General features: G+C 45.2%; 1 protein-coding gene across 1 annotated transcript in view; it reads left to right on the top strand.

The window, feature by feature from the left end:
• Positions 1 to 2,235: 2,235 nt before the first annotated feature.
• KIFC3 (kinesin family member C3) overlaps positions 2,236 to 27,265 on the top strand; it is a 105,421-nt gene continuing 80,391 nt past the window's right edge. Inside the window, exon 1 of the mRNA XM_025369809.1 lies at positions 2,236 to 2,570. Within this exon, the coding sequence (XP_025225594.1) occupies positions 2,463 to 2,570 (108 nt within the window). The 5' untranslated portion in view covers positions 2,236 to 2,462. The remainder of the gene's footprint in view (positions 2,571 to 27,265) is intronic.

Raw genomic sequence — 27,265 nt, 5'->3', positions numbered from 1 at the left:
GGTGCATGCCACCATGCCTGGCTAATAAAAAAAAAAAAAATTATGGAAATGTGGTCTTGCTTTGTTGTCCAGGCTGGTCTCAAATTCCTGGCTTCAAGCGATCCTCCCACCTGAGCCTCTCAAAGTTCTGGGATTACAGGCGTGAGCCACCATACCTGGCCTAAGGACCCTTATTGCTCAATGTATCTATAAAGTACCTACCCTTTTACATGTGTGCTTTGTCCAGAAAATGGTCTCAGGACAGCCCTGGGGACAGATTATAGCAAAATCTCAACATAGTTTCTGTTACTCAATGCTCAATTGTTTCTTTATCTTTTGTCATTTGTTCAGTTGATTTGTTGATTCTTGTTTTTTGGCAACTAGAAAGTCATTTAGCAAATATTAGGTTAATAAAAATGTGTAGGTCTGTAGGTTTTAAAGAAAAGAATGTGGACACTAGTATCTTATTACTGTTTTGCTGCTTCTCTCAGAATTATCCTTATTTCCTATAGTGTTAATTAGTCATATTTTGGTCTTATTATACTCCAATAAAGGTAAAGAGGTTGAACTTGGGGCTCACACCTGTAATTCCAGCACTTTGGGAGGCCAAGGTGGGAGAATCGCTTGAGGCCAGGAGTTCAAGACCAGCCTGGGCAAAACATGGTGAGACCTCCCCCACCCCAATCTCTATTGAAAAAAAGAATTTTTTTTTTTTTTTTTGAGACAGAGTCTCGCTTTGTCACCCAGGCTGGGGTGCAGTGGCAGGATCTCGGCTCACTGCAACCTCCATTTCCCGGGGTAAGAGTCTCCTACCTCAGCCTCCTGAGTAGCTGGGATTACAGGCACACACCACCATGTCTAGCCAATTTTTGCATTTTTAGTAGAGATGGGGTTTCACCATGCTGGCCAGGCTGGTCTCAAACTCCTGACTGCGTGAGCTACCTGCCTCGGCCTCGAAAAATGCTGAGATTTACAGGTGTGAGCCACTGTGCCTGGCTGAAAATTTTAAAATTAGCTGGGCATGGTGGCACATCCCTGTAGTCCTCACTACTCAGGAGGCTGAGGTGGGAGAATTGCTTGAGCCCAGGGGTTCGAGGTTGCAGTGAGCCATGATCATGGCACTGCACTCCGGCCTGGACAACAGAGCAAGACCCTGTCTCAAATAAATAAATAAATAAGAAGAAATTTGAAAAATACATATATATTCTTAATAAATTTGTGGTTTTATTGAGTTATTAGAGTCCCATGCCATAGGCCCTTCAAAAGCACATGTCCTCCCAAGAAAACTATTTAATTACAGTAACAAGCAGTAAATTGATAAAAGAACCAGAGGGCCAGGGTACACAGGAATTGTTTTATTGTCTTTTCCATGTCTCAGGCATTCTATAATTGTCTACTTCATCCATGTTCTGAAGCTAATTAGTTATTCTATCCCCAGGATAAAGTTAGGCCTCTTAGTTTTAACTTCGTATTTGCAGGTTTGACCTAATTCCTTGCCAGCTCATAATATAATTAAGGTTGGCATTCCTTCTCTTATCCACCCTCCCCACTCCCCGGCCTTCCCTCCCAGCTGTGTGCCTGTTTATCACTAGATGGTGCTAAGACTTGGGTTATAGCTGCCAGAGACTCCAGGAAAGTTGTTTGGGAGCCAAGCAGGCTGGAATTTGAGAACTGGAAGATGCCTTCAGAGCTCATCCGGGCAGCACTTTTGTTTTACAAATGAGGAAACAGAAACTCAGTGAAAATAAGTAATTTGTCAGAGCCCCAGAGATCTCTCCCCTCCTTTTTTTTTCTCTCTTATCTGTTAATAGCTTCCAGTGTTACCTCATCACCCAGGAAGGAGCACAGCTCAGAGAGCAACAAGGTCAGAGTTGCTTTGCAGAAAGCACTTTGGCAGCTGCTTGGTACCATTCATTGATTCATTCATTCATTCCAAAAGCAGTTATTGGGTACCTACTTTTTGCTTTGCATGGTGCTATGTTGGGAATAAAAATCAGATGAGAATTCCTAGGATTCTAGGAATTCACATTCTCTTAGGAAATTCAGAAATGCAAAAAAAAGAAAAAAAAAAGAAAAAAAGAAAAATCACCCCCTAAATCAAAGATGCTATCATAGAGGTGATTATAGGACACTCTGGTCACTTGGAGGAGTTTGCAGCCAGCTGCATTCGTAATTCAAAGGGAAGATTTTGGTGAACTAACATTGGAGGCTGAAGGGCACATCGGATCTTGTAGGCAGAGGAACAGGAGGAAGGGCAGTCCAGGCAGAGAGCATCATGGGGGAAGGCTTGGAGAGCTAGTGAGGCTTGCTGGAGAGAGCAGCTGATTGTAGCTAATGACCAAAGGGCAGGGTCAAAGGGGCAGGTGGTAATCTGGGAAGGAGGGAACAGACTGGAAAATACTTCATCTGAGGTGTCATGCTTAGGAATCTGTACTTTATCCTGAAGGCTACAGGACAACCCAGTAAAGCGTATTGCTCGGAAAATGGCATGGATGGAGTTTCTTTTCAGGAAGAACACTCTGACAGCTGCATGGAAGCCCAGACACCAGGAAAACCTCAGATTGGAGGCTGGCGTCCCGGAGCAGTGCGAGGTAAGGGCCTGGCTGGGTTGGGGCAGTGGGAATGGGAGGAGGAGACCTGTTGGAGAGAAATTTCAGGAGCAGGACTGACAACATCTTTTTGAAAAACAGTGATTGGGATTGTAGCTAATATTCTTAGAAGATGGTTACCACTCTGGTATTTGAATTACTTATAAAACACTGAAGGGATGAAATTTTAATTGAATAAACATATTACTTGGATACAATGTTTGAAATTATTTTAAAAATGCAACTTTATGGCAGTATAGTAATCCTCTCTTATCCACAGTTTTGCTTTCTGAGGTTTCAGTAACCCTCTTGCCTCACTGCAACCTCTACCTCCCAGGTTCAAGTGATTCTCGTGCCACAGCCTCCCAAGTAGCTGGGATTACAGGTGCGCACCATCACGCCTGGCTGATTTTTGTATTTTTAGTAGAGACAGGGTTTGCCGTGTTGGTTAGGCCCCAAGGTCCAAAAATATTAAATGGAAAATTCCAGAAATAAACAATTCATAAATTCTAAGTTGCATGATGTTCTAAGTAGCTTGATGAAATCTCAGCCAGGCACGGTGGCTCACACCTGTAATCCCAGCACTTTGAGAGACTGAGGCGGGAGGATCATTTGAGCTCAGGAGTTTGAGACCAGCCTGGGCAAGACCCTGTCTGTACTAAAAGAAAAAAAAAAATTAGCCATATGTGGTGGTGTGCACCTATAGTCCCAGCTATTCAGGACAGAAAATTAAAGAACAATAATAATAATAATAAAGGCGCCAAAAAGCTCCCAGGGAGTAGCAGGTAAGCCCAGCTGCCAGAATTCGCTTCCGGAAGCTCATCCTTATTCCTTGATGATCTCTATATATGACTGGCTAGTACTTTCACTCCTTCCGCTTGAAAATATTTTACCTGTGGGAAACATTATTGTTATTATTTTTATTATTTTGAGGTAGAGTTTCACTCTGTTGCCCAGGCTGGAGTGCAGTGGCACAATCCTGCCTCACTGCAACCTCCACCTCCCAGGTTCAAGTGATTCTCGTGCCACAGCCTCCCAAGTAGCTGGGATTACAGGTGCACACCATCACGCCCGGCTGATTTTTGTATTTTTAGTAGAGACAGGGTTTTGCCGTGTTGGTTAGGCCGGTCTTGAACTCCTGGCCACAAGTGATCCACCTGCCTTGGCCTCCCATAGTGCTGGGATTACAGGTGTGAGCTACCGCGCCTGGCCTAGGAAAGATTATTTTGATCACATGGCTCTCTTCTGGCCTTCTGGCCCTCAGTACCATGGTGCAAATTGTTTTATGATCGTCCCCGGGTAAAGTGGATGCTGGGTCCATCGTCCTTCCTGCCGCCTGCAATACATCCTTGGGAACATCCAGACCAGCCATTTGCCCTGGTCAGCATTGTTTCATTTATGAGACTGGTAATTAACAAATTAATTATCTAAGGTTGCATGGTGAGAGAGGGAAAGACATTGAGATAGAAGGTTAATAGTGTCAGAGATGTCCTGACCAGAGAGACTCCATCTTGAATAAAGGCTAAGTAAAGCCAATCCTGCTGGGCAGCATTCCCAGGGGGTTGACACTGTTGGTCACAAGATATTTATGGTTGAGGGGATGAGTTAATGATGCTAACTTACCAAATAAAGACCCAGAACTTATGGAAACGTCCCAATATTTCAAGAACAAAAAGCATTCTTAGTTTTAGAATAGATTTTACTTTAAAGATAATAGTACACACATAAATTCTTGTGGAAATCAGTAGTAACATAGGAAAATAACAATACTAATAGCCCGTCACAAGCTGATCAAAAGTCTTTGTAATGAAGTATGCTATTCTTAACAACCTATATAAGCAAGCACTATGTTTAAGGTGAGGCATTCTTGGCCAGGCATGGTGGCTCACGCCTGTAATCCCAGCACTTTGGGAGGCTGAGATGGATGGATCTCTTCAGCTCAGGAGTTGAAGACCAGCCTGGCCAACATGAAAAAACCTTATCTTTACAAAAGATACAAAAGTTAGCCAGCCATGGTGGTGTGTACCTGTAGCTCAGCTACTTGGGAGGCAGAGGTGGAAGGATTGATTGAGCCTAGGAAATTGAGGCTATAGTAAGCCATTATAGTGCCACTGTACTCCAGCCTCGGTGACAGAGTGAGATCTTGTATCTAAATAAATAAATAAATAAATAAAAATTTTAAAGTAGGGGCATTCCTCCTTTTGCTTTCTGAGGAAGCCCTACTCCATAATAGTCTCTAACAAACTATCTTAACTTTGCTGTACTCTGCAACTTGCCCTGAATTCTTTCCCGAGAAACTGAGATCTAAGAGCCCACTCTTGGAGTCTGGGACAAGACCCATTTTCTGGTAACAGCAATGGTAATGAATGAACATATGTAATTTAATTATCCAGTTTGATTTTCTTTTTTTAAATTTTTAAAAATTTTTGAGACAGAGTTTCACTCTTGTTGCCCAGGCTGGAGTGCAATGCATGATCTTTGGCTCACTGCAACCTCCTCCTCCCAGGTTCAAGCGATTCTCCTGCCTCAGCCTCCTGAATAGCTGGGATTACAGGCATATGTCACCATGCCCAGCTAATTTTGTATTTTCAGTAGAGATGGGGTTTCGCCACGTTGGTCAGGCTGGTCTTGAACCCCTGACTTCAGGTTATCCACCTGCCTCTGCTTCCCAAAGTGCTGAAATTACAGGTGTGAGCCACTGCCCCAGTTTGATTTTCTAAATTTTACTCTGCCTTTATAGAATTTCCTAGGGAGGAATTAAGGGAGCTCCACCTGCCCCGCTTGTTTTTATTTTATTTCATTTTTGAGACAGAGTCTCACTCTGTTGCCCAGGCTGGAGTGCAGTGGCACAATCTCAGCTCACTGCAACCTCTGCCTCCTGGGTTCAAGCCATCCTTCCTCCTCAGCCTCCTGAGTAGCTGGGACTACAGGCATGCACCACCATACCTGGCTAATTTTTGTATTTTTAGTAGAGACAAGGTTTCACCATGTTAGCCAGGCTGTTCTCCAACTCCTGACCTCAAGTGGTCTGCCTGCCTCAGCCTCCCAAAGTGCTGGGATTACAAGTGTGAGTCACTGCATTTGGCCTTGATTTTATTTTAAATGTTTGTGGGGAACATGGAGATGAAACTAATGGTTCCGTTTGTAGTGACCTACACAGTTGCCCTCCCACTGTAACTGGTGTATGACTTCCGCGGGTGTGGGAGAAGTGTTGCCTGTGGGAAATTTCTAAGGCTGATGTAGCCAACATAATCTCAGGGTCTGTAGCAGCTCAGCAGGAATGAATGAGCCCCCTGCTGGGGTTTCTGAGAGCTTCGTGAAAACAGCTATAATTAGTATCTCCTTAGTGAGACTCTTTTTATGCTTTAACTAAAGTCATTCATTCCATTTTAACTGCATGAAGCAAATGCTGGAGGAAGGAGGGTGAGGAACGCGGCCTTTTCTTAAGTCTAGAAGTGGAAGCAGACAACATACTCAAGCTGAGAATATACATTAGTAAACTATTTTTGGTGTGTGTCTTTGGTGTAGACATTTCTGGAAAGGCTTGTGTCTCCTCTTTGGGATCAGGCACAATATTATTTTTGCTGCCCACCACAGTGTAAAGTTGTAGGGTAGTCATGGCTTCAAGGAAATCTCTAATCCTCCAGAATAGAAACTGTTCAAATACTTTCTCAAATAAAGAGGTGGGTATGGTCCTATGTATTACATTAAGACAAGAAGAATGTAAAAAGTATCTGTTTGCCTTTTTTGTTATAAAACCAAAGAATACTTCATAGAATATTTTTCTTTGCATTTGTCTGTCTTCATATACATAGAAATTAAATTTGTTTTGTGAATTCAATTATGTATTTTCTTTTTTAATTTTTTAAGACAGTCTCACTCTGTCGCCCAGGCTGGAGTACAGTGGTGTGATCTCAGCTCACTGCAGCCTTGACTTCCCAGGTTCAAGCTATTCTCGTGCCTCAGCCTCCTGAGTAGCTGAGATTACAGGCATGTGCCACCATGCCCAGCTAATTTTTTTTTTTTTTGTATTTTTAGTAGAAACAGGGTTTCACTGTGTTGGCTAGGCTGGTCTTGAACTCCTGACTTCAAGTGATCCGTCCACCTCAGTCTCCCAAAGTTCTGGGATGACAGGTGTGAGCCACTGCACCCAGCCTCAATTATGTAAATTTAAATTTGTTAAGGGAGGGGATGGTTAAAAAAAGGTATGTTTGTGAATTAGTGAGCTATAGAAAGTTAATGACATGTAATTGTACACCTGGAGCAGAACTCCAGCGAAAGACAACACTGGCTGTCATGATGTGCACTTTAATTTTCTATAAATGGTTCATGGACTTTATATTGGATGTCTTTCTGCTACTACTGAAATTAGACAGGAAGAAAAAATCAAAACAAAACAAAAAGCAAAAATAGAACAAAAAACTAAAATTGGCTTCAGCTATTTCTGTGTTCTGGGGAAGGGAAGGCTTCTTCTCCTAGGGGCAAAGTGCTCTGCGCCCGGGAAGACATATAATGGACATTTGGGTTGCAATGAGGCTCTGAGACTAAAAGAAGCTAAATTTCTTTGCTCATTCAGTATCAGGAAAGTTAAAAAAAGAAAGAAAGTTATTGCAGCACTATTCATAGTAGCAAAGACTTGGAACCGACCCAAATGCCTATCAATGATAGACTGGATAAAGAAAATGTGGGACCAGGCGCGGTGGCTCATGCCTGTAATCCCAGCACTTTTGGAGGCCGAGGCAGGTGGATCACAGGTCAGAAGATCGAGACCAGCCTGGCCAACATGGTGAAACTCCATCTCTACCCAAAATACAAAAATTAGTCGGGCATGGTGGCGTGCACCAGCTACTCAGGAGGCTGAGGCAGAAGAATTGCTTGAACCAGGGAAGTGGAAGTTGCAGTGAGCCGAGATTGTGCCACTGCACTCCAGCCTGGGCGACAGAGAGAGACTCTGTCTCAAAAAAAAAAAAAAAAAAAGAAAGAAAAAATGTAGCACATATACAGCATGGAATACTATGTAGCCATAAAAAAGGATGAATTCATGTCCTTTGCAGGGACATGGATGAAGCTGGAAACCATCATTCTCAGCGAACTAACACAGGAACAGAAAACCAAACACTGAACGTACTCACTCATAAGTGGCGGTTGAACAATGAGAACACACAGACACAGGGAGGGGAACGTCACACACTGGGGCCTGTTAGTGGGTGGGAGGCTAGGGGAGGGATAGCATTAGGAGAAATACCTAATGTAGATGCTGGGGTGATGGGTGCAGCAAACCACCATGACACGTGTATACCTATGTAACAAACCTGCACATTCTGCACATGTATCCCAGAACTTGAAGTATGATTTTAAAAAAGAAAGAAAGAAAGAAAAGTTTTACGGGGTTCTGGGAGACTTACGAAAGTCAGAAATGGGCTAAGAGTCTCAGAAGGCCAAGCTGAAGTCAGGGGACCTGGAACAAGGTTTGGAAACAGGCTGTGCTAAAGAAGAAGAAGCCAGTATCTTACATATGGCGATTCCTGACCTTCACGTTTACACCTTCCTGAGGATGTTGGCAGAAACCAGAAGAATATATCCTTCTCTGAAGATCCTTGGAAGACACACAACACACAGGGAGAGTGGGCCTGTGCTGCTCTGCCTTGGAGTTAAAGCACTGCTGTATCTTTTGCGGGTGGATTTTGTGATATGTGGTCAGTTGTAGGCATTACTAATAAACAGCAATCCGTCAGATTCATTGGTATTGGGGTAATGCTGGGCTCACAAAATTAGTTAGGAAGTGTTCCCTGATCTGTTTTCTGAAAGAGATTGTGAACAACTGGTGTTATATTTTCTTGAAATGTTTGGTAGAATTCACCAGGAAAACCATCTGGACCTAAGTTTTGTTGTTTGGAAGGATTTTAGCTATGAACTCAATTTCTTCAACAGATAACGGGACTATTTAGTCTGTCTATTTCTTCTTGGGTGGGTTTTGGTAGTTTGTGGCTTTAAGGAATTGGTCCATTTCATCTAAATTGTCAAACTAACGTGCACAGAGTTATTTGTAATATTTCATTATTATCCTTTTAACATCTGTGAGGTCTTTATTATATACACTCTTCCCTTCTGATATTGGTAATTTCTGTCTTCCCTCTTTTTCTTTGTCAGTCTAGCTAGCAGTTTTAATTGATTGTTTCAAAGAAGCAGCTTTTGGGTTTATTGGTTTTTCTCTATTCTTTTTATCCCTCCCTCCCTCCCTCCTTCCCTCCTTCCCTCCTTCCCTCCTTCCCTCCTTCCCTCCTTCCCTCCTTCCCTCCTTCCCTCCTTCCCTCCTTCCCTCCTTCCCTCCTTCCCTCCTTCCTTCCTTCCTTCCTTCCTTCCTTCCTTCCTTCCTTCCTTCCTTCCTTCCTTCCTTCCTTCCTTCCTTTCTTTCTTTCTTTCTTTCTTTCTTTCTTTCTTTCTTTCTTTCTTTCTTTCTTTCTTTTTCTTTCTTTCCTTCCTTCTTTTTTTAAATAGGGTCTCTGTCACCCAGTCTGGAATGCACTGCAACTTCCACCTCCCAGCTCAAGCGATCATCACACCTCAGCCTCCTGAATAGCTGGGACCACAGGGGTGTGCCACCATGCCAGCTAATTTTTGTATTTTTTTGTAGAGCCAGGGTTTCACCATGTTGCCTAGGGTGGTCCCAAACTCCTGAGCTCAAGCAATTCATCCACTTTGGCTTCCCAAAGTGCTGGGATTACAAGCATGAGCCACTGTGCCCAGACTTTTTTTTTTTAGTTTAAATTTTAATTATGTAGAGACAGGGTCTTGCTGTATTGCCCAGGCTGGTCTCAAATGCCTGGGCTCAAGTGATTCTCCCACCTCAACCTCCCAAAGTGCTGGGATTACAGGCATGAGGCCCTGCGCCCAGCCGTATTTCCACTTCCATTTATTAATTTCTGCTCTTAATGTTGTTGTTGTTGTTAGTTTAGTTTTTTTTTTTTTTTTTGAGATGGAGTCTCACTCTGTCACCCAGGCTGGAGTGCAGTGGCATGATCTCAGCTCACTGCAACCTCTGCCTCCCGGGTTCAAGTGATTCTCCTGCCTCAGCCTCCCTGGTAGCTGGGACTATAGGTGTGTGCTGCCACATTGAGCTAATTTTTGTATTTTTAGTAGAGACATGGTTTCGCTATGTTGGCCAGGCTGGTCTTGAACTCCTGACCTCAAGTGATCCACCCGCCTTGGCCTCCCACAGTGCTAGGATTACAGGCCTGAGTCACCACACCTGGTCAAGTTCTGCTCTTAAAGTTATAATTTCTTTGCCTCTGCTTGCTTTGAATTTATTTTGTTCTTATGATTGTTTCTTAGGGTGGAAATTTAGCTTTTTTTCTCTGCTAAGATAAGCATTTGATAAGTACTTTTTACCTGCATCTCACAAATTTTTATATGTTGTACATTTGTTTTCATTCAGTTTGTATATTTTCCTATTTCCATCCAAACTTTCACTTTTTGGCTGGGTGCGATGGCTCATGCCTGTAATTCCAGCACTTTGAGAGGCCGAGGCAGGCAGATCACATGAGGCCCAGAGTTTGAGACCAGCCTGGCCAATGTGGTGAAATCCCATTTCCACTAAAAATACAAAAATTAGCCGGGTGTGGTGGAGCATGCCTGTAATCCCAGCTACTCGGGAGGCTGAGGCATGAGAATCACTTGATCCTGGGAGGCAGAGGTTGCAGTGAGTTAAGATCACACCATTGCACTCCAGCCTGGGCGACAGAGCAAGACCATGTCTTTAAAAAAAAAAAAAAAAAAAGAGAAAAGAAAAATAGAAGGGGGCGGGGAACCCCTTTCACCTTTTAAATTTTGTTTTTAATTTTTATTCTTTGTAGAGATGGCATCTTGCTGTGTTGCCCAGGCTCATCTCAAACTCCAAGCCTCAAATGATTCTCCTACCTTGACCTCCCGAAGTGCTGGGATTACAGGTGTGAGCCACTTTGATTCACAGATTATTTAGAAGTGTGTTGTGTAACTTTCAAGCACTTGGAGATTTTCCAGATACTTTTCTGTTGATTTCTAGTTTAATTCCTTTGTGGTCAGGGAATAACTTTATATGATTTAATTTCTTTTAAATTTGTTGAGGTTTGGTTTATGACCCAGGGCACTTGAAAAGAATGTATATTCTGTTGTTCTCGGGTAGAATATTCCAGGAATGTCAATTAGATCCAGTTGGTTGATGGTGTTGCTCACGTTTATATCTGCGGTAATTTTCTTTTTTTTTGAGACAGAGTCTTGCTCTGTCACCCAGGCTGGAGTGCAATGGCATGATCTCAGCTTACTGCAACCTCCACCTCCCAGGTTCAAGTGATTCTCCTGCCTCAGTAGCTAGGACTACAGGTGCGTGCCACCATGCCTGGCTAATTTTTGTACTTTTAGTAGAGATGGGGCCATGTTGGCCAGGCTGGTCTCGAACTCCTGACCTGAAGTGATCTGCCTGCCTCAGTCTCCCAAAGTGCTGAGATTATGGGCATGAGCCACTGCACCTGGCCCCATCTTTCTACTTTTAACATACCTATCTCATTATATACAAAGTGGATTTTCTTATAGACATCACAGAGTTGAGTTTTTAAAAAAATTCCATTTAACAATTTCTGGCTGGGCATGGTGACTCATGCCTGCAATCCCAGCACTTTGGGAGGGTGAGGCAGGTGAATCACTTGAACTCAAGAGTTTGAGACCAGCCTGAGCAACACGGTGAAACCCCATCTCTACTAAAAATACAAAAATTAGCTGGGCATGATGGTGTGCACCTGTGGTCCCAGCTCCTCAGGAGGCTGAGATGGGAGGATTGCTGGAGCCTGGGAAGTCGAGGCTACATTGAGCCATGATCACACCACTGCACTCCAGCCTGGGTGACAGAATGAGACCCAGTCTCAAAAAATAATAATCAAATAAAAATTAAGGCCACATGCGGTGGCTCACACCTGTAATCTCAACACTTTGGGAGGCCAAGGCGGGCAGATCACTTCAGGTCAGGAGTTCGAGACCAGCCTGGCCAACATGGTGAAACCCCATCTCTACTAAAAATACAAAAAATTAGCTGGGTATGGTGGCGTGTGCCTGTAATCCCGGCTACTCAGGAGGCTGAGACAGGAGAATCGCTTGAACCTGGGAGGTGGAGGTTGCAGTGAGCCGAGATCGTGCCATTGCACTCCAACCTGGGTGACAGAGCGAGACTTTGTCTCAAAAATAAATAAAATTAAAAATTAAAATTAAAATTAAACATTCTGTCTTTTAATTGGTGTATTTAGACTATTTACACTTAACGTGATTATTAATATGCTTGAATTTGGGTTCACCATTGAATTGTTTTCTGTTTGTTCCTTCTATTTGTTGTTTCTGTTTGCCCCTTCTTATCCTCTCTTAGATAATTTGAATACTATTTGATTTTATTTTGAGATGGATTCTCGTTCTGTCACCCAGGCTGGAGTGCAGTGCCATGGTGTCAGCTCACTGCAACCTATGCCTCTTGGGTTCAAGTGATTCTCCTGCCCTGGCCTTCCAGGTAGCTGGGATTACAGGCAGGCACCACCATGCCCAGCTAATTTTTGTATTTTTAGTAGTGACAGGGTTTCACCATGTTGGCCAGGCTGGTCTCGAACTCCTGACCTCAGGTGATCCACCCACCTCATCTTCTCAAAGTGCTGGGATTACAGGAGTGAGCCACTGTGCCCGGGCAGATTATTTGAATACTTTTAGTATACCATTTTAATTTATCTATTGGGTTTTGATTATATTTCTTATTTTAAAATTGTTTTAACTTTTTTTCCTTGTCTTCAGGATTTTCTAGGTATATATTTCTTTATATAGTGATTCTATACAAAGAAATATACTATAGCATACTAATTTTAGTTCTTTACAAAAAATTTCTATCTCTTCTATACAAAAAAGAAATTCTACAAAGAAAGTTTTAAAATTGCTGTAGGAATTACAATATACATATTTAGCTTTTGACAGTCTACTTAGAATTGCTATTTGATCCCTTTAAGTGGAATATAGAATGTTTTTGCTAGATAGGTTCCCTTAGTCTCCCCTAGTTTGGCTCACTGGGGCTTGCAGAACAATTTTTACTCCTAATCTAGATGTGCTTTGAACTAAACCTCTTGAAGTAAAATATTAATGTATAGGACTTCTAGTTGAAGACGGAATATTTGCATTCATTTCCATCCCTTCCTGAACCCTAATGAAATGATTGTAAAGGATTTAAAAAGTAAAAATCCACAAGGGTAAAGAGAATAGAAAAGGAACAGAACAGTAGACAAAAGGTGTTCAGGAATCTGGATTTCAGAACACCTGGCCCAGAGGTGGGAGCTGAGGAAGCACCACACCCGAAACCCAGGGATGACGCGAAACTCACTCAGAACACTGAGACCTCTGGCCTTCTGCCCTCTCTGAGGTCTCCGAACATTGGCAGCCAGGGTTACAGCTGATGATGCGGCAGGAGATGGGGTGATTCACTTCTGGGGAAACAGATCAGCTCTGGTGAAAGGAACTAATAAAACTGACAATGAGGATCCTCCAATGAGTGCTCCAAGGTCCCGGTCCATCACCCTACAGCAAAGTGCTCCAGTCACAAGCGCCACCCCCACATACAGGTCCGACCGACTGTTAGTGTCTCATCTTAAATATGAACAGAAAGCCAAGGATAATCCCACAGTTTGTCTCTAACGTGAAAGTGAGACCAAAATAAAATAAGCAGGAAAAAAGAGACAAAATAGACATCTAGGGAAAGAAAGAAAGAAAGAAATAAAAAAAGGAAAGAACGAGCTGGGTGTGTGGCTCACACCTGTAATCCTAGCATTTTGGGAGGCTGAGGCGAGAGGATCACCTGAGGTCAGGGGTTTGAGACCAGCCTGGCCAACGTGGAGAAAACCCGTCTCTACTAAAAATACAAAAAGTTAGCTGGGCTGGTGGTGTGTGCCTGTAATTCCAGCTACTTGGGAGGCTGAGGCAGGAGAATTGCATGAACCTGGGAGGCAGAGGTTGCAGTGAGCCAAGATTGCGCCATTGCACTCCAGCCCAGGTGACAGTGCAAGACTACGTCTCGGAAAAAAAAAAAAAACAAAAAAAAACCACACACACACACACAACAAAAATTAGCCGGGTGTGGTGGTACATGCCTGTAATCCCAGATACTCAGGAGACTGAGGCAGGATAATCACTTGAACTTGGAAGGCGGAGGTTGCAGTGAGCCAAGATTGCTGCACTGCACTCCAGCCTTGGCAACAGGGCAAGACTCTGTCTCAAAAACAAAAACAAAAACAAAAAAAAAAAAGAACAAACGAATATTGTAATAGTTTCAGAGACAAGAGGCAATTACACTCTTGAAATGCTATTGGATAAATGAATATTCAAAACCAAAAAAATCTCCAGATATTCCCAGCGATAAGGAAAAATAAAATAAAACAAACACAAGAAAAATCTCTGTTTTTAATGTGAGGGGAAAAATCAGTAAGTGGATTGGAAGATGAAGTTGAGGAAATTTCCCAGGAACTAGAACAAACAGAGAGAGATGAAAAATAATAGGCCACGCATGGTGGCTCACACTGGTCATCCTAACACTTTGGAAGGCCAAGGCAGGAGGATCACTGGAGCCCAGGAGTTTGAGACCAGCCTGGGCAACATAATGAGACCCTGTCTCTACAAAACATTAAAAAATATTAGCCGGGTGTGGTGGCACTCCTGTAATCCTGGCTGCTCAGGAGGCTGAGGTGAGAGGATGGCTTGAGCCCAGGAGCTTGAGGCTACAGTGAGATATGACTGCACAACTGTACTCCAGTCTGGGCAACAAAGCAAGACCCTGTCAAAAAAAAAAAAAAAAAAAAGAAAGGAAGGAAGGAAGGGAGGGAGGGAGGGAGGGAAGGGAGTTAAAATCAAACCAGCAATTTCAAGGAATTCCAGACAGAACAAAGAAAGGGCAGAGAATATCAATGAAACAACACAGGAAAACTTCCCACAGCTGAAGCACTGGAAGGGCCTGCGGAGAACTCAGTACAATGTATTTTTAGACCCATTCTTGTGGTCGGGCGCGGTGGCTCACTCCTGTAGTACTACCACTTTGGGAGGCTGAGGCGGATAGGTCACATGAGGTCAGGAGTTCGAGACCAGCCTGGCCAACATGGCAAGACCCCATCTCTACTAAAAATACAAAAATTAGCCAGGTGTGGTGGCAGGCGGCTGTAATCCCAGCTATTTGGGAGGCTGAGGCAGGAGAATAGCTTGAATCTGGTGGGTGGAGGTTTTAGTGAGCCGAGATAGGGCCACTTCACTCCAGCCTGGGCGAAAGAGTGAGACTCCATCTCAAAAAGAAAAAAAGATCCTTTTTTTTTTTGAGATGGAATTTCGCTCTTGTTGCCCAGGCTGGAGTTCAGTGGTGCAATCTTGGTTCACTGCAACCTCTGCCTCCCCGTCTCTACTAAAAATACAAAAATTAGCCAGGCGTGGTGGTTCAAGACCAGGTTGGTCTTGAACTCCTGACCTCAGATGATCTGCCCGCCTCGGACTCCCAAAGTGCTGGAATTACAGGCATAAGCCACCACACCTGGCCCCATTAACTATTTACTAAACCCCTTTACCCATATCTTCTAGAGGCAGTGAGTTTATGTTCTCCTTCCCTTCATAAGACAAAGGGCACCAACTCTGTAATTTAAAAGACTATATTGACGTTTAGATTTTTAGAGAAGTGCCACCATGAACCCACAGAGCACTTAATAAGGGTTTTAGAATAACTAAATCTGTGATAACAAAGTAAAGGCCGCCACAGATACACACACACAGCAGTTTGTCTCAATCGATCTGATGTGTGTTAAGTTTGCATTGTCATTATCTACAAGGTAATTTATCTCCATTAAACTGGTCTGTAGGGGATACATGGATGAATGAAATCTGGGTTTCATTGCTTTGTTTATTTACAACGTACCCTTTCTACTGAGATCACCAATTATCAAGAAACTGTTATGGTCGTTGCCTTAAATTGGTTAACTGGGTTTCTGTCTCCAAAAAGGCTTAAATTTAGACAAGTAGAGCCACAGATATAAACCTCTAAAGCTTCTTACTAACTCCTCTGCTAATCTCTGTACTGTCTGATCACTCAGCTACTATTGTTCTCTGCTCATGGAAAAGCACATAAAAAGTGTGGTACTTACCATGACATCTACAGGAAGAACAGTTTTAGGATTCTAGGATTAGTGTTTAAGTGGAACTGGGGAAGAGAGAAGAAATTAAATCATCATAGAAATGTTCTCATAAAGCTTAATTTTATGTGAATATTTTTCACCTTGAAAACAAAGTTTAAGGTCATAGTTGCCAGGGAATCTAAATTCCTTATTTTTATTCATATATTTACAGAAAACCTCTAGTTTTTTGTTATGGCTGCCTGAAGGTGTCACACATAGTGAGTCCTAAGACATGCTAAATCTTTAAAAACCCTGTGTAGCCATTCTTAGGGCTTCCTTTTAGCAAGAGAGACATTTTAGTAGTCTGCACACAGAATTGGAGATTAGATTCCTATGGGCATCTTTTAATTTTAATTTTAATTTTTTGAGACAGATCTCATTCTGTCCATCAGGCTGGAGTGGCAGTGGCTCAGTCACACCTCACTGCAGCCTCAAATTCATGGGCTCAGGGCATCCTCCGGACTTAGCCTGCCTAATAGCTAGGACTACAGGTATGCACCACAACGCCCAGCTAATTTTTAGAAGTTTTTGTAGAGATGGGATCTTGCTACACTGTGCAGGCTGGTCTGGAACTCCTGGCCTCAAGCAATCCTCGGCCTCCCAGAATTCTGGGATGAGCCACCACACAGGGTCTCCATGCTGGCATCTTGATGCTGGTCCTGGATTTCGGTTTTCCGTGTGGTCCTTCTTAAGTCAGTTAAAGCACTCTCTGTTTGCTTGATCATAAAAACAAATGAATGTTCATCAGAACAAAACGAGCTTATAGCTTTAATAGAATCTCCAAAATGTATGGCAACTTCAAGGCACTAGACGGAACATAACAATAATAAAACTTTGGCTTCTTTACAAAGATGCTACAACAATAATTTCTCAGAGTATTTAAAAATTGTTTTGCAAATAATTCTTCTGGCATCCAGGCCAAGCATGGTGGCTCACGCCTGTAATCCCAGTACTTTAGAAGGCCGAGGCAGGTGGATCACTTGAGGTCAGGATTTCAAGACCCACCTGGTCAACATGGTGAAATCCCATCTCTACAAAAATACAAAAATTAGCCAGATGTGGTGGTGTGCGCCTGTGGCCCCAGCTACTTGAGAGGCTGAGGCACAAGAATTGCTTGATTCTGGGAGGCAGGGGTTGCAGCGAGCTGAGATTGTGCCACTGCATTCCAGCCTGGGCGGCAGAGTGAGACTCGGTCTCAAAAAAAAAAAAAAAAATTCATCTGGCATCTGGACTTAATCTAAAAATATATTCTTGAACAATAAGGCCAAAGGGAAAGAAAAGTCTCAATGTTCTCTTATGCATTTATATTATCTGCAAATCTTTCAGGACTCACCTCCCCTGCTTATAACAAAATTGGGCTCTGTGTGTGTGTGTGTGTGTGTGTGTGTGTGTGTGTGTAATTCCACAAACTGACAGAATCAGTTTGTGGAATCTCTAATCTTTTCTATCCATGGAACACTCCTAACACCAAATGTGTGTGGTTTCTTCCCCACACCAATCAATTCTCTGTGACACCAGCTGCATGTCCTACAATTTTTTAAAATTAATTTTTATTTTTTATAGACACAGGATTTTTACTGTGTTGCCCAGGCTGGTCTCAAACTCCTGGGCTCAAGCAAGCCTTCCACCTCGGCCTCCCAAAGTGCTGGGATTACAGGTGTGAGCCACCTCATCCAGCCTAAATACCTACCTTCCTTCCTTCCTTCCTTCCTTCCTTCCTTCCTTCCTTCCTTCCTTCCTTCCTCCCTCCCTCCCTCCCTCCCTCCTTCCCTCCCTCCCTCCCTCCTTCCCTTCCTTTCTTCCTCTCTTCCTTGACAGAATCATTGCTCTGTTGCCTCAGGCTGGAATGCAGTGGTACCATCTGGCTCACTGTAACCTCTGCCTCCCGGGTTCAAGAGATTCTCATGCCTCAGCCCCTGGAGTAGCTGGGATTACAGGTGTTCGCCACCACACCTGGCTAATTTGTGCATTTTTAGTAGAGATGGGGTTTCACCTTGTTGGCCAGGCTGGTCTCGAAATCCTGGCCTCAAATGATCTGCCTGCCTTGGCCTCCCAAAGTGCTGGGATTACAGGCGTGAGCCACTGCACCGGGCCTAAATATATTTCTTATATCACAGAATCACAAAGGAAAACAAACTTCTTTTTATAGGTCATTTATTTGTTTTGCTCATAAAAGAGTTATCCCAGGTCACAGTCAAGCTCATGAAATTAATATAAGTAGGTTTCTCAAAACTCAATACCTGAGTGTTTGGGAAAGACATTGTACCTGTCAGAATGAAATGAAAGTGGATTGGTTGTACAGCCTTGAACCAGCTGCAGGGGTGACACTTCTAATCTGCTTTTCTCATTCTTGTTAACAACCAGATGGAGTGGGGGAGAAAAGAGGGAGGATGGGCTATCTGTGACCAGCTTCCTTAAAGGGTTTGACATGAGAATTTGCACCTGTTGGGTTGAACAGCGCCGTCCAGGCATCTCCGCCCAAGTGGCTGGGTTTCCCAGCAGAACATTGCATTCCAGTGTCTGCAGAGAGCTCACTTCTGTTAGGGTCACCCTCCACCATCCGCCTTCTTCAGCAATCAGGATTCTCATTTAGAAAGCTTGCAAAGCCCTGTGTCCAGGTTGGAGGCAGCCGGGAGGCCACAGGTAGGGAAAGGATGTGTATCCCATGGCTTTGTCTGCTTCTCCCCGCCTGGCTTCAGGTCTGGAACCAGGAGCCCCACAGTGCTCTCTGGGCAGGAGAGGACCCAGGGGTGTGGTCCTCTACTGCGCAACCCAACCCAGGGACAGGGTGGAATTCTCCCTCTACCTGGCTACCACCGGCCCCTGGAGGTCCAGCCCCTTCCTGCTCTGGTGGGGAGGGAGTGGGCACAGGTTTGTAAGTGTCTGACAGGGGTGGGTCTCCAGGCCCCTTGCCCTGTCTACTCTTCCCTCATCTCATCTCCTGAGGGGCGGGGAAGTCAAACGCATTTCCTCTGATCTGTTCTCTTTCTCATCTTTGTTTTGACAAAAACCCCACAGCTCTGGGGCAGCCCCTTCCTTTCACAAAACTTTACAGAACCCCCTGTAAGTGTCAGACTCTACCAGTGCCCGGGAGATGTTGGCACACAATATAGAAAAGGATCTCCACCTTTCAGAGGTGACTCTCCCTCACAGAGGAAAACGGAATAAATAATAGGCACAAAAATACATCGACATTTTGTCTGTTGGAAGGTGTTAAGAGCGAAGACTATAAAACAAAAACCAACCAACCAATCAAACAGCAGAGTAAGGGGTGTAAAGAGTTTGGGGCAGAGGTGGAAGATGAGGAGTGGGTTGTGATTTTTAACTAAGGAGATCAGGGAGAGTCTCCTTGAGGAACAGGTGCCTGAGCAGTTGTGGAGGGAGAGAGGGAGCCCTGTGGATATCTGGGGAAAGAGTGTCCAAGGTGGAAGAACCCATGCAAAGGCCCTAAGGGTGTCTGGCAGATTTTAGGAGCAGAGCAAAGGTGTCGGGAGGGATAGGAGGTTTGGAGCAGAGGGGGCTTGAGGGCCACTGCAAAACCTTGGTTTTTACTTGAAGCGATATGGGGGCCACAGACGGCTTTGAGCAGATGAGTGACGTGATTGGCTTTGGTTTTAACAGGGTCACTCAGGCTGCTGAGTTGAGATGATTGCAGCGGGTCAAGGACTATCGCAAGAGTCCAGGGAGGGATGGTGGGGACACTGGCGATGGTGAGAAGTGGGCAGATTCTGGATAATATTTGAAGGTAGTGCTGGCAGGAGTCATAACAAGATGCCTGCAGAGTTTGCACGGAGTCACTGAAACGGTGCAGTTGCTATTAGCTGGGATGAGAAGGCTCAAGGAGAAACTAGATTTGTGGGGAATGAAAATCAAAGTTCCAGTGTGGACATCTTGAATGCCCTCTTGGATATCAGGAGTCTAGTTCACTTAATTTTTGTCTCCCTGCTATAAAAATTCTAATTCTTCTCAAGACCATATGGGCTGAGAGGAGACGCACTGGCTAAAGAACCCAAAGGGTATCATTTCAAGAACCTTGCTGGTAACCTGGGTGGGTCCCTGGAAGCTAAAGATCCTGTCCTCTAAGCCTTTTAATTGCTGAACTAATGACTGAATGCCTGCCTTGTTCGACACCACAGCCGCTGCAGGCTCCAGCTAGGAAGTGGTGAACCAAGCAGAAAATTCCAGGGCACAGGCTGCTGTGGGTTCCAGTGTAGAAGACTGTGCTCCCGTAGACTGTCCGAGCGGGATGGGCTGCGGGCTGCCATGTTTGTAGTTCCAGCCCTGGTGTGGCTCTGTTCAAACACCTGGGGCCTGTGGAGGGGGCGGTGGAGAGAGTGGGACAGAGACCCCAGCACAGGCCAGGAGGAGGCCCCCAGCTGGCACTGGCGCAGCCCCAGCACCTCCAATGAAGATATTCTTGCTGAACTCCAATCCCCCTCCCCAGGGAGCATCCTGATCTCAGAGACACGAGGCTATGGCTTTCAGGTAAGGGACCTGCACCAGACCTTGCTGATAGGTTTACGCTGCCTTTTTTTTTTTTTTTCTTCCCGAGACTGAGTCTTGCTCTGTCACCCAAAGCTGGAGTGCAATGGCGAGATCTTGGCTCACTGCAACCTCCGCCTCCCGGGTTCAAGCAATTTTCCTGCCTCAGCCTCCCAAGTAGCTGGGATTACAGGTGCACACCACCATGCCCAGCTAATTTTTGTATTTTTAGTAGAGATGGGGCTTCACCATGCTGGCCAGGCTGGTCTCGAACTCCTGACCTCATGATCCACCCGTCTCAGCCTCCCAAAGTGCTGGGATTACAGGCGTGAGCCACCGCGCCCAGCCTACGCTGCCTTTAGATCAAGGAGAGAAACTTCTTTTTTTATGAGATGGATTCTCACTCTGTCACCCAGGCTGGAGTGCAGTGGTGCAATCTTTGCTCACTGCAACCTTCATCTCTCAAGTTCAAGCAATTCTCCTGCCTCAGCCTCCCAAGTAGCTGGGATTACAGGCGTGCACCACCATGCCCAGCTAATTATTGTATTTTTAGTAGAGATGGGGTTTTACCATGTTGGCCAGGCTGGTCTGGAACTCCTGACCTCAAGTGATCTGCCCACCTTGGCCTCCCGAAGTGCTGGGATTATGGGCGTGAGTCACCATGGCCGGCCAAGGAAAGAAACATCTCCAGGGTGGCGTATAGACGTTTTCCTTTAGGCCTTGCAAACACGTCTGAAGATTATTCAATTTAGGTATTTCCAGTATTTTCTATACTCTCAGAAGCTCCTGCCAACTGCCTAGATCTGTCTCACTGAGCACCAGGGATTTTGTTTGTTTGTGTTTTATTTTTGGTAGAGGTGGGATCTTACTGTGTTGCCCAGGCTAGTCTTGAACTCCTGGGCTCAAGCGATCCTCCTGTCTCAGCCTCTTAAGGTTCTGGGATTACAGGCTGAGCACCCCATTTTTCTAACGATGAGTATCTATGCAGCCAGGGCACCAGGGCATCAGAACCCAGCACCATCAGTTCCTGGCAAGGGCCTTGAGCAAGTCACTGGACCAGCCTGTATCTCAGTTTCCTCCTTTGTGAAATGGGCCAACAGTAAGTAGTGATGAGGCGAGGCAGGTGAGGTGCACGGCCCAAGGCCTTCTTGGCAGGAAGTGCCCAATAAAGGGTAGTCAGTGTTCACATTCTGATTGTCTCGTAGTTGAATCTCTGTCAAGTGGTTCAGAATTAATTGAAAATCCTTTTATCTGAAATATTTTTCCCTGATTTGCCTGTGAGTTTCTTTTATACACAGTTCCTGGCACAGAGTAGGTGCTGTATGATATTTATTGATTTATTTATTTACATTTATATTTATTATTATTATTATTATTATTATTTTGAGACAGAATTTCACTCTTGTTGCCCAGGTTAGAGTACAATGGTGTGATCTCGGCTCACTGCAACCTCTGCCTCCTGGGTTCAAGTGATTCTCATGCCTCAGCCTCCCGAGTAGCTGGGATTACAGGCTTGCACCACCACGCCTGGCTAATTTTTATATTTTTAGTAGAGACGGGGTTTCATCTTGTTGGCCAAGCTGGTCTTGAACTCCTCTCCCTCAGGTGATCTGCCTGCCTTGGCCTCCCGAAGTGCTGGGATTACAGGCATGAGCCACTGTGCCTGGCTGCTCAATGATATTTATTTAGAGGACATTGAACACAATTGTGTGGCCTAGGGCTGGGATCTGAACTCTCTCAGTCACAAAACATCTCCTAAACCTCAGTTTTTGGACCTATTAAAATGAGAATAATGGGCTATTATTAGGATGTTATAATAAGATAATATAATAATGGGTTGTTATGGGATGAAAAGAGAAAGCAAACGACAGGGGCTTTGAGTCAATGCCCAGGTTGTTAGTCTGACTGCACAGTGTTACTGAGTCACGAAATTGAATTATTGAATTATTATTGAATTATGTTTGCTGCTATGGTTGTTCTCATTGTTGATACAATGGTGGGAGCCCGAGGCTGGCCTTGGATGTGAGTTGTTGAGTGTTTCCCGCTCTGCTGCACTGGACTGCATGAATTATTTACAAGTTTGTTATCTAGTTCTACTTGATGGATTGATTTCTTCACTCCATAAATATGCAGTGAATGTCTACTCCATACCGTTCCAGACACAGGGATCTCTGACCCTGGCCCAGCAAGCACATTTCTGACCCCCTGCAGCTTGCATTCCAGGTGGGGGAGGCAGTTTGTGAACAAGATCATTTCAGACGCGCTAAGAAGCATGAGGAGATTTTTTTTTTTTTTTGAGACGGAGTCTTGCTCTGTTGCCCAGACTGGACTGTAGTGGCACGATCTCAGCAGACTGCAACCTCCACCTCCCAGGTTCAAGCAATTCTCCTGCCTCAGCCTCTCGAGTAGCTGGGACCTATTACAGGTGCGTGCCACCATGCCTGGCTAAGGAAGCATGAGGAGATTCAAACTCAGGAAGAAGGCAGGAGATGGCCGGTGGGGGTGGTCAGGGAAGGCCTCTCTGAGGAAGTGACATTTTTAAGGCCTAAGGGTAGAAAGACAGGAGCCACCCTTGAGAAGAGGGGAGGAGGTGGGGATGGGGGCTGTGTAGTGGGGTGGATGGGGTGTCCCCAACAGGGGGACAGCCAGAGCCAAGACCTTGAAATGGGGAGAGCCTGGCATGCGACAGACGCAAGAGACTTGTGCAGCTTGAGAGCTGGAACTGAGGGCAGCGCGCATTTGAGAGGCCGATGGCAAATACTGTAGGGTCTCATGGGTGATGGGAAAGAGTTTGGGTTTCATTCTGGTTTTTTTGTTGTCGTTGTTTTTGTTTTTGAGACAGAGTCTTGCTCTGTTGTCCAGGCTAGAGTGCAGTGGCACAATCTCAGCTCACTGCAACCTCCACCTCCTGGCTTCAAACAATTCTCCTGCCTCAGTCTCCCAAGCAGCTGGGTTTACAGGCACGTGCCACCACACCCGGCTAACTTTTTGTATTTTTAGTGGAGATGGAGTTTCACCAAGTTGCCCAGGCTGGTCTTGAACTCCTGGCCTCAAGCGATCCACCCACCTCAACCTCCCAAAGTGCTGGGATTACAGGCGTGAGCCACTGCTCCTGGCCTGGGTTTCATTTTAATGTAACAGGGAACTTTAGGAGGGTGGCAGCTCTTCTGGGTGTTTTATGGATCACTTCTCTACCTCCTTCAGGTCTCAGATACCCCTTTCAGCAGGGCCTTCCTTGACCACCCTACTAGAAATTACAACTCCCTACTTAAAGAGCTGGAAAACATTCAGCCACCCATCCCTCCATGTCCTCCTTTGAATTATTTTTCTCCACCACTCTTATGGTCCTCTACCACACTCTAAATTTCACTCTTTGATTTTTGTCTATTGTTCTCTCTCTGCTGATAATGCAAGGTCCAGCAAGGGCTAGAACAGCGCTGCCCAGAGTAGGTGTGCAAATATTTGCAGAAGGAGAGACTGGAGAACATGACAGGGTTGAAGTTGTGCCTTCACAAGGTCCCTCTGGTTGCCTGGTGGAGGAGGATTGTCAGAAGGCCAGAGTGTGGACACAGGAAGCCTAGTATCCGCTAGTGAGGAGGCTTCCAAAGACATCTGGGACAAATGTGGGAGGTGGCCAGGTTTGACATTGTCTTGCATGTAGGACCCACTTGACTTGGTGACAGCTGGGGTGAGGAGGGAGAGAACCTGTGCTAGGTTTATTTTAACTTTTGTTTTTGAGACGGAGTTTCGCTCTTGTTGCCCAGGCTGGAGTGCAGTGGTGAGATCTCGGCTCGCCGCCACCTCTGCCTCCTGGGTTCAAGTGATTCTCCTGCCTCAGCCTCCCGAGTAGCTGGGATTACAGGCATGCACCACCATGCCCGGCTAATTTTGTATTTTTAGTAGAGATGGGGTTTCCCCATGTTGGTCAGGCTGGTCTCAAATCCCTGACCTCAGGTGATCCACCCGCCTCAGCCTCCCAAAGTGCTGGGATTACAGGCGTGAGCCAGCGCGCCCGGCCTTTAACTTTTATTTTTTAGAGACAGGGTCTTGCTATGTTGCCCTAGCTGGTCTTGACTCCTGGGCTCAAGGATCCTTCCTAGTAGCTGGAATTATAGGACGAGCCACTGTGTCTGGCAAGCTAGGTTTTTGTTTGTTTTTGAGACAGAGTCTCTCTCTGTCACTTAGGCTGGAGTGCAGTGGCTCGATCTCAGCTCACTGCAACCTACACCTCCCGGGTTCAAGTGATATTTCTGCCTCAGCCTCCCGAGTAGCTGGAATTACAGGTGCGTGCCACCACACCTGGTTAATTTTTGTATTGTTAGTAGAAACGAGGTTTTGCTATGTTGGCCAGGCTGGTCTTGAACTAACCTCAGGTGATCCACCTGCCTTGGCCTCCCAAAGTGCTAGGATTACAGGTGTGAGCCACCTCGGCTGGCTAAGCTAGGTTTTTTGACTAGAGCAACTGCGGCCATTTACTGAGACTGGGAAGGCTGGGGAGGAATGGGCCAGTGAGGGGACAATCCAATTTGAGGAGTCAGTTCCAGGAGTCTATTAGGCAGCGGAGAGTGGAGCTGTCAATGGAAGTGGATGGTGATGAAAAGGAAAGTGCTTAAAATAGTGGAGAAGCTGTCAAATTGACAACTATGAGTCGCTCAAGGATGATGGAATTTTAGATCCAGGGGGAAAAAATACACTAAAACTTAGATTTAAGTTCAGATAAATAAACCTGATACGTTTATTACATTCAAATGTAAAGCAATGAATAATAATATTAGCCAAAATGCCTGTATTTTCAAGTCATAGGAAGTGCTTTAGGATAAATTTCAATGAAATTTAAAATAAAATGAAGGGAACGATGATGGGTGAGGTCTCCAATTTATAGAAATTTTTTGAGGGGGTGTTTGAGTTACAGAGATATTTATAAATAATCTTTATTATTATTATTATTGAGACATGGTCTTACTCTGTCACCCAGGCTGGAGTGCGGTGGCATGATCATGGCTCACTGTAGCCTCCACCTCCCAATCCCAAGTGATCTTCCCACTTTAGCCTCCCAAGTATCTGGGACCACAGGTGTGCATCACCATGCCTGGAATTTGTTTTCTCCATTTTGTAGAGATGGGGGTCTCCCTATGTTGCCCAGGCTAGTCTTGAACTCCTGAGCTCAAAGGATCCTCCTGCCTTGGTCTCAGCAAAGTACTGGGATTACAGGCTTGAGCCACTGTGCCCAGCTAATCTTTATTATTTTAGGGGAGGGATATCATCACCCCAAATATGGTTTATTTTTAATTTTTTTAGAGATAGGGTCTCCCTCTGTCACCCAGGCTGAAGTGCAGTGGCTTGATCATAACTCACTGCAGCCTTGACCTCCTGGCCTCAAGTAATCCTCCCACCTCAGCCTCCCCAAGTGCTGACGTTACAGTGTTACTGGCATGAGCCACTGTGCCCAGCCTCACAATAAGGGTTCTTTAACAGAATGCTATTCTCAGTTTTAGTAAGAGGTCCTGTGTATCTCCCCACTAATCCCCAACTCTGCACCTTGCTAGTCAGGCCTTCCCAACGTTTCCCAGGGGTCATTTCATCCACGTCATCTTTCCACCAAAAGCGTAACGCAGCTCCACATGGCGGTGCCTTTTTGTTGTTTGATTTCCACACACAGAGACGCTACAGATTTTTATGGGATAGGATTTGTGGTGACTCTAAGGTGCAGGAGTGGTTCAGGAAGCAAAGATGACAAGGGCAAAACCCGTGAAGAAATGGATTAAGCAAAGCTATGATCAAGCATAACCCTGATGGTCTTCTTAGAAGCATTTTGCTTTTTGGAAAATGGAAGCTGCAACACCACAGCAATTTCAGCTCGTTTTTTCCTCCCGGGGAAGTCCCAAAGCAATATTTTCCATCTAAAGATTTTCCTTTCCCTGTGAAAATGATTTGCTGACGGCTCCTGTTTCCCACTCGGGGCTGTGCTTTCCGAACACCGTCTTGTCTACGTGTGCTTGGTAATAGATATGCATGAAGCCTCGCCTTTGAGAAAAATTGCTGCAGACAAGAGCAGGCCAGGCTGTAACCAGGTGGCTGTGTCTGGAACTCCCGGGATGTGTTTAGTATTCCATGTGTGTCATCCTCAAAAATTGCGTGGCTGCGAGGACCCAGCCAGGGCTGCCACTAGTATATGCTGTGCAGTTTGCAGGGTGCATGAATTCTGAATCTCAGAGGCTGCCTGGAGGCGGTTTGTAGCTGAACCATCAGCTGCTCTTGCAGGTGAATTCGAGTTTAATTCTGTCCCCGGCTGCGAGGCTTGGGAGGCGGCTTGTTCCCTGCATTTTTCTCTTTGTTCTTTGGCAGCAGATTTGCTTGCATTGTGTGGTTTGGTGCAGAAAACAGTTGCTCCTTCAGAAGATGAAAGGCGATTCTGCACTCTTGATGGATTTAAGCTGTGCTATGCTTCCTCCTCATCTTACATTTTTTCCCCTAACCCCAGCTCCTTGACCCTGGTTCAGCAAGCCAGTGTGGTTTCAAGCCAGTGTGGCCCACCAGGAGTTAGCTGACCTGGGTCTGGGCTGGGCTCTGCCAAGGCCACTCTGTATGGCTCTCCACCTGAGCCTCAGCGTCCCATCCATACAGCAAGCAAGTTCACCATCACCTCCACTGCCTTTACACAGTGAGGTTGGCTCTGCCTGTGTGGATGTTCTGAGACGGGGTTTTCCGTGCACTGTTAAAAACCCGATTCCCAAGGCCTTGTCTAGGAGCAGGACCAACCCCTCCAATTATGAAGACTAATAGGGGAAACAGACACACCCTCATCCCTGCACATCCCTGAGGACACGTGTGTGCCCACACCTGCCCAGAACAAATGCTGGGAAAATGAAAATGTCAGTTAAATGGTTGCTATGGCAACCTAGTCTCATTAGGCTTTTACATTTTCTTTCTCTCTCTTTCTTTCTTTCTTTCTTTTTTCTTTTCTTTTTTTTTTTTTGACCGAGTCTCGCTCTGTCACCCATGTTGGAGTGCAGTGGCATG

Source organism: Theropithecus gelada, chromosome 20 (assembly GCF_003255815.1).
Source record: "Theropithecus gelada isolate Dixy chromosome 20, Tgel_1.0, whole genome shotgun sequence".
NCBI classification, from domain to species: Eukaryota; Metazoa; Chordata; class Mammalia; order Primates; family Cercopithecidae; genus Theropithecus; species Theropithecus gelada.
This window is presented reverse-complemented; position numbering and strand designations above follow the sequence as displayed.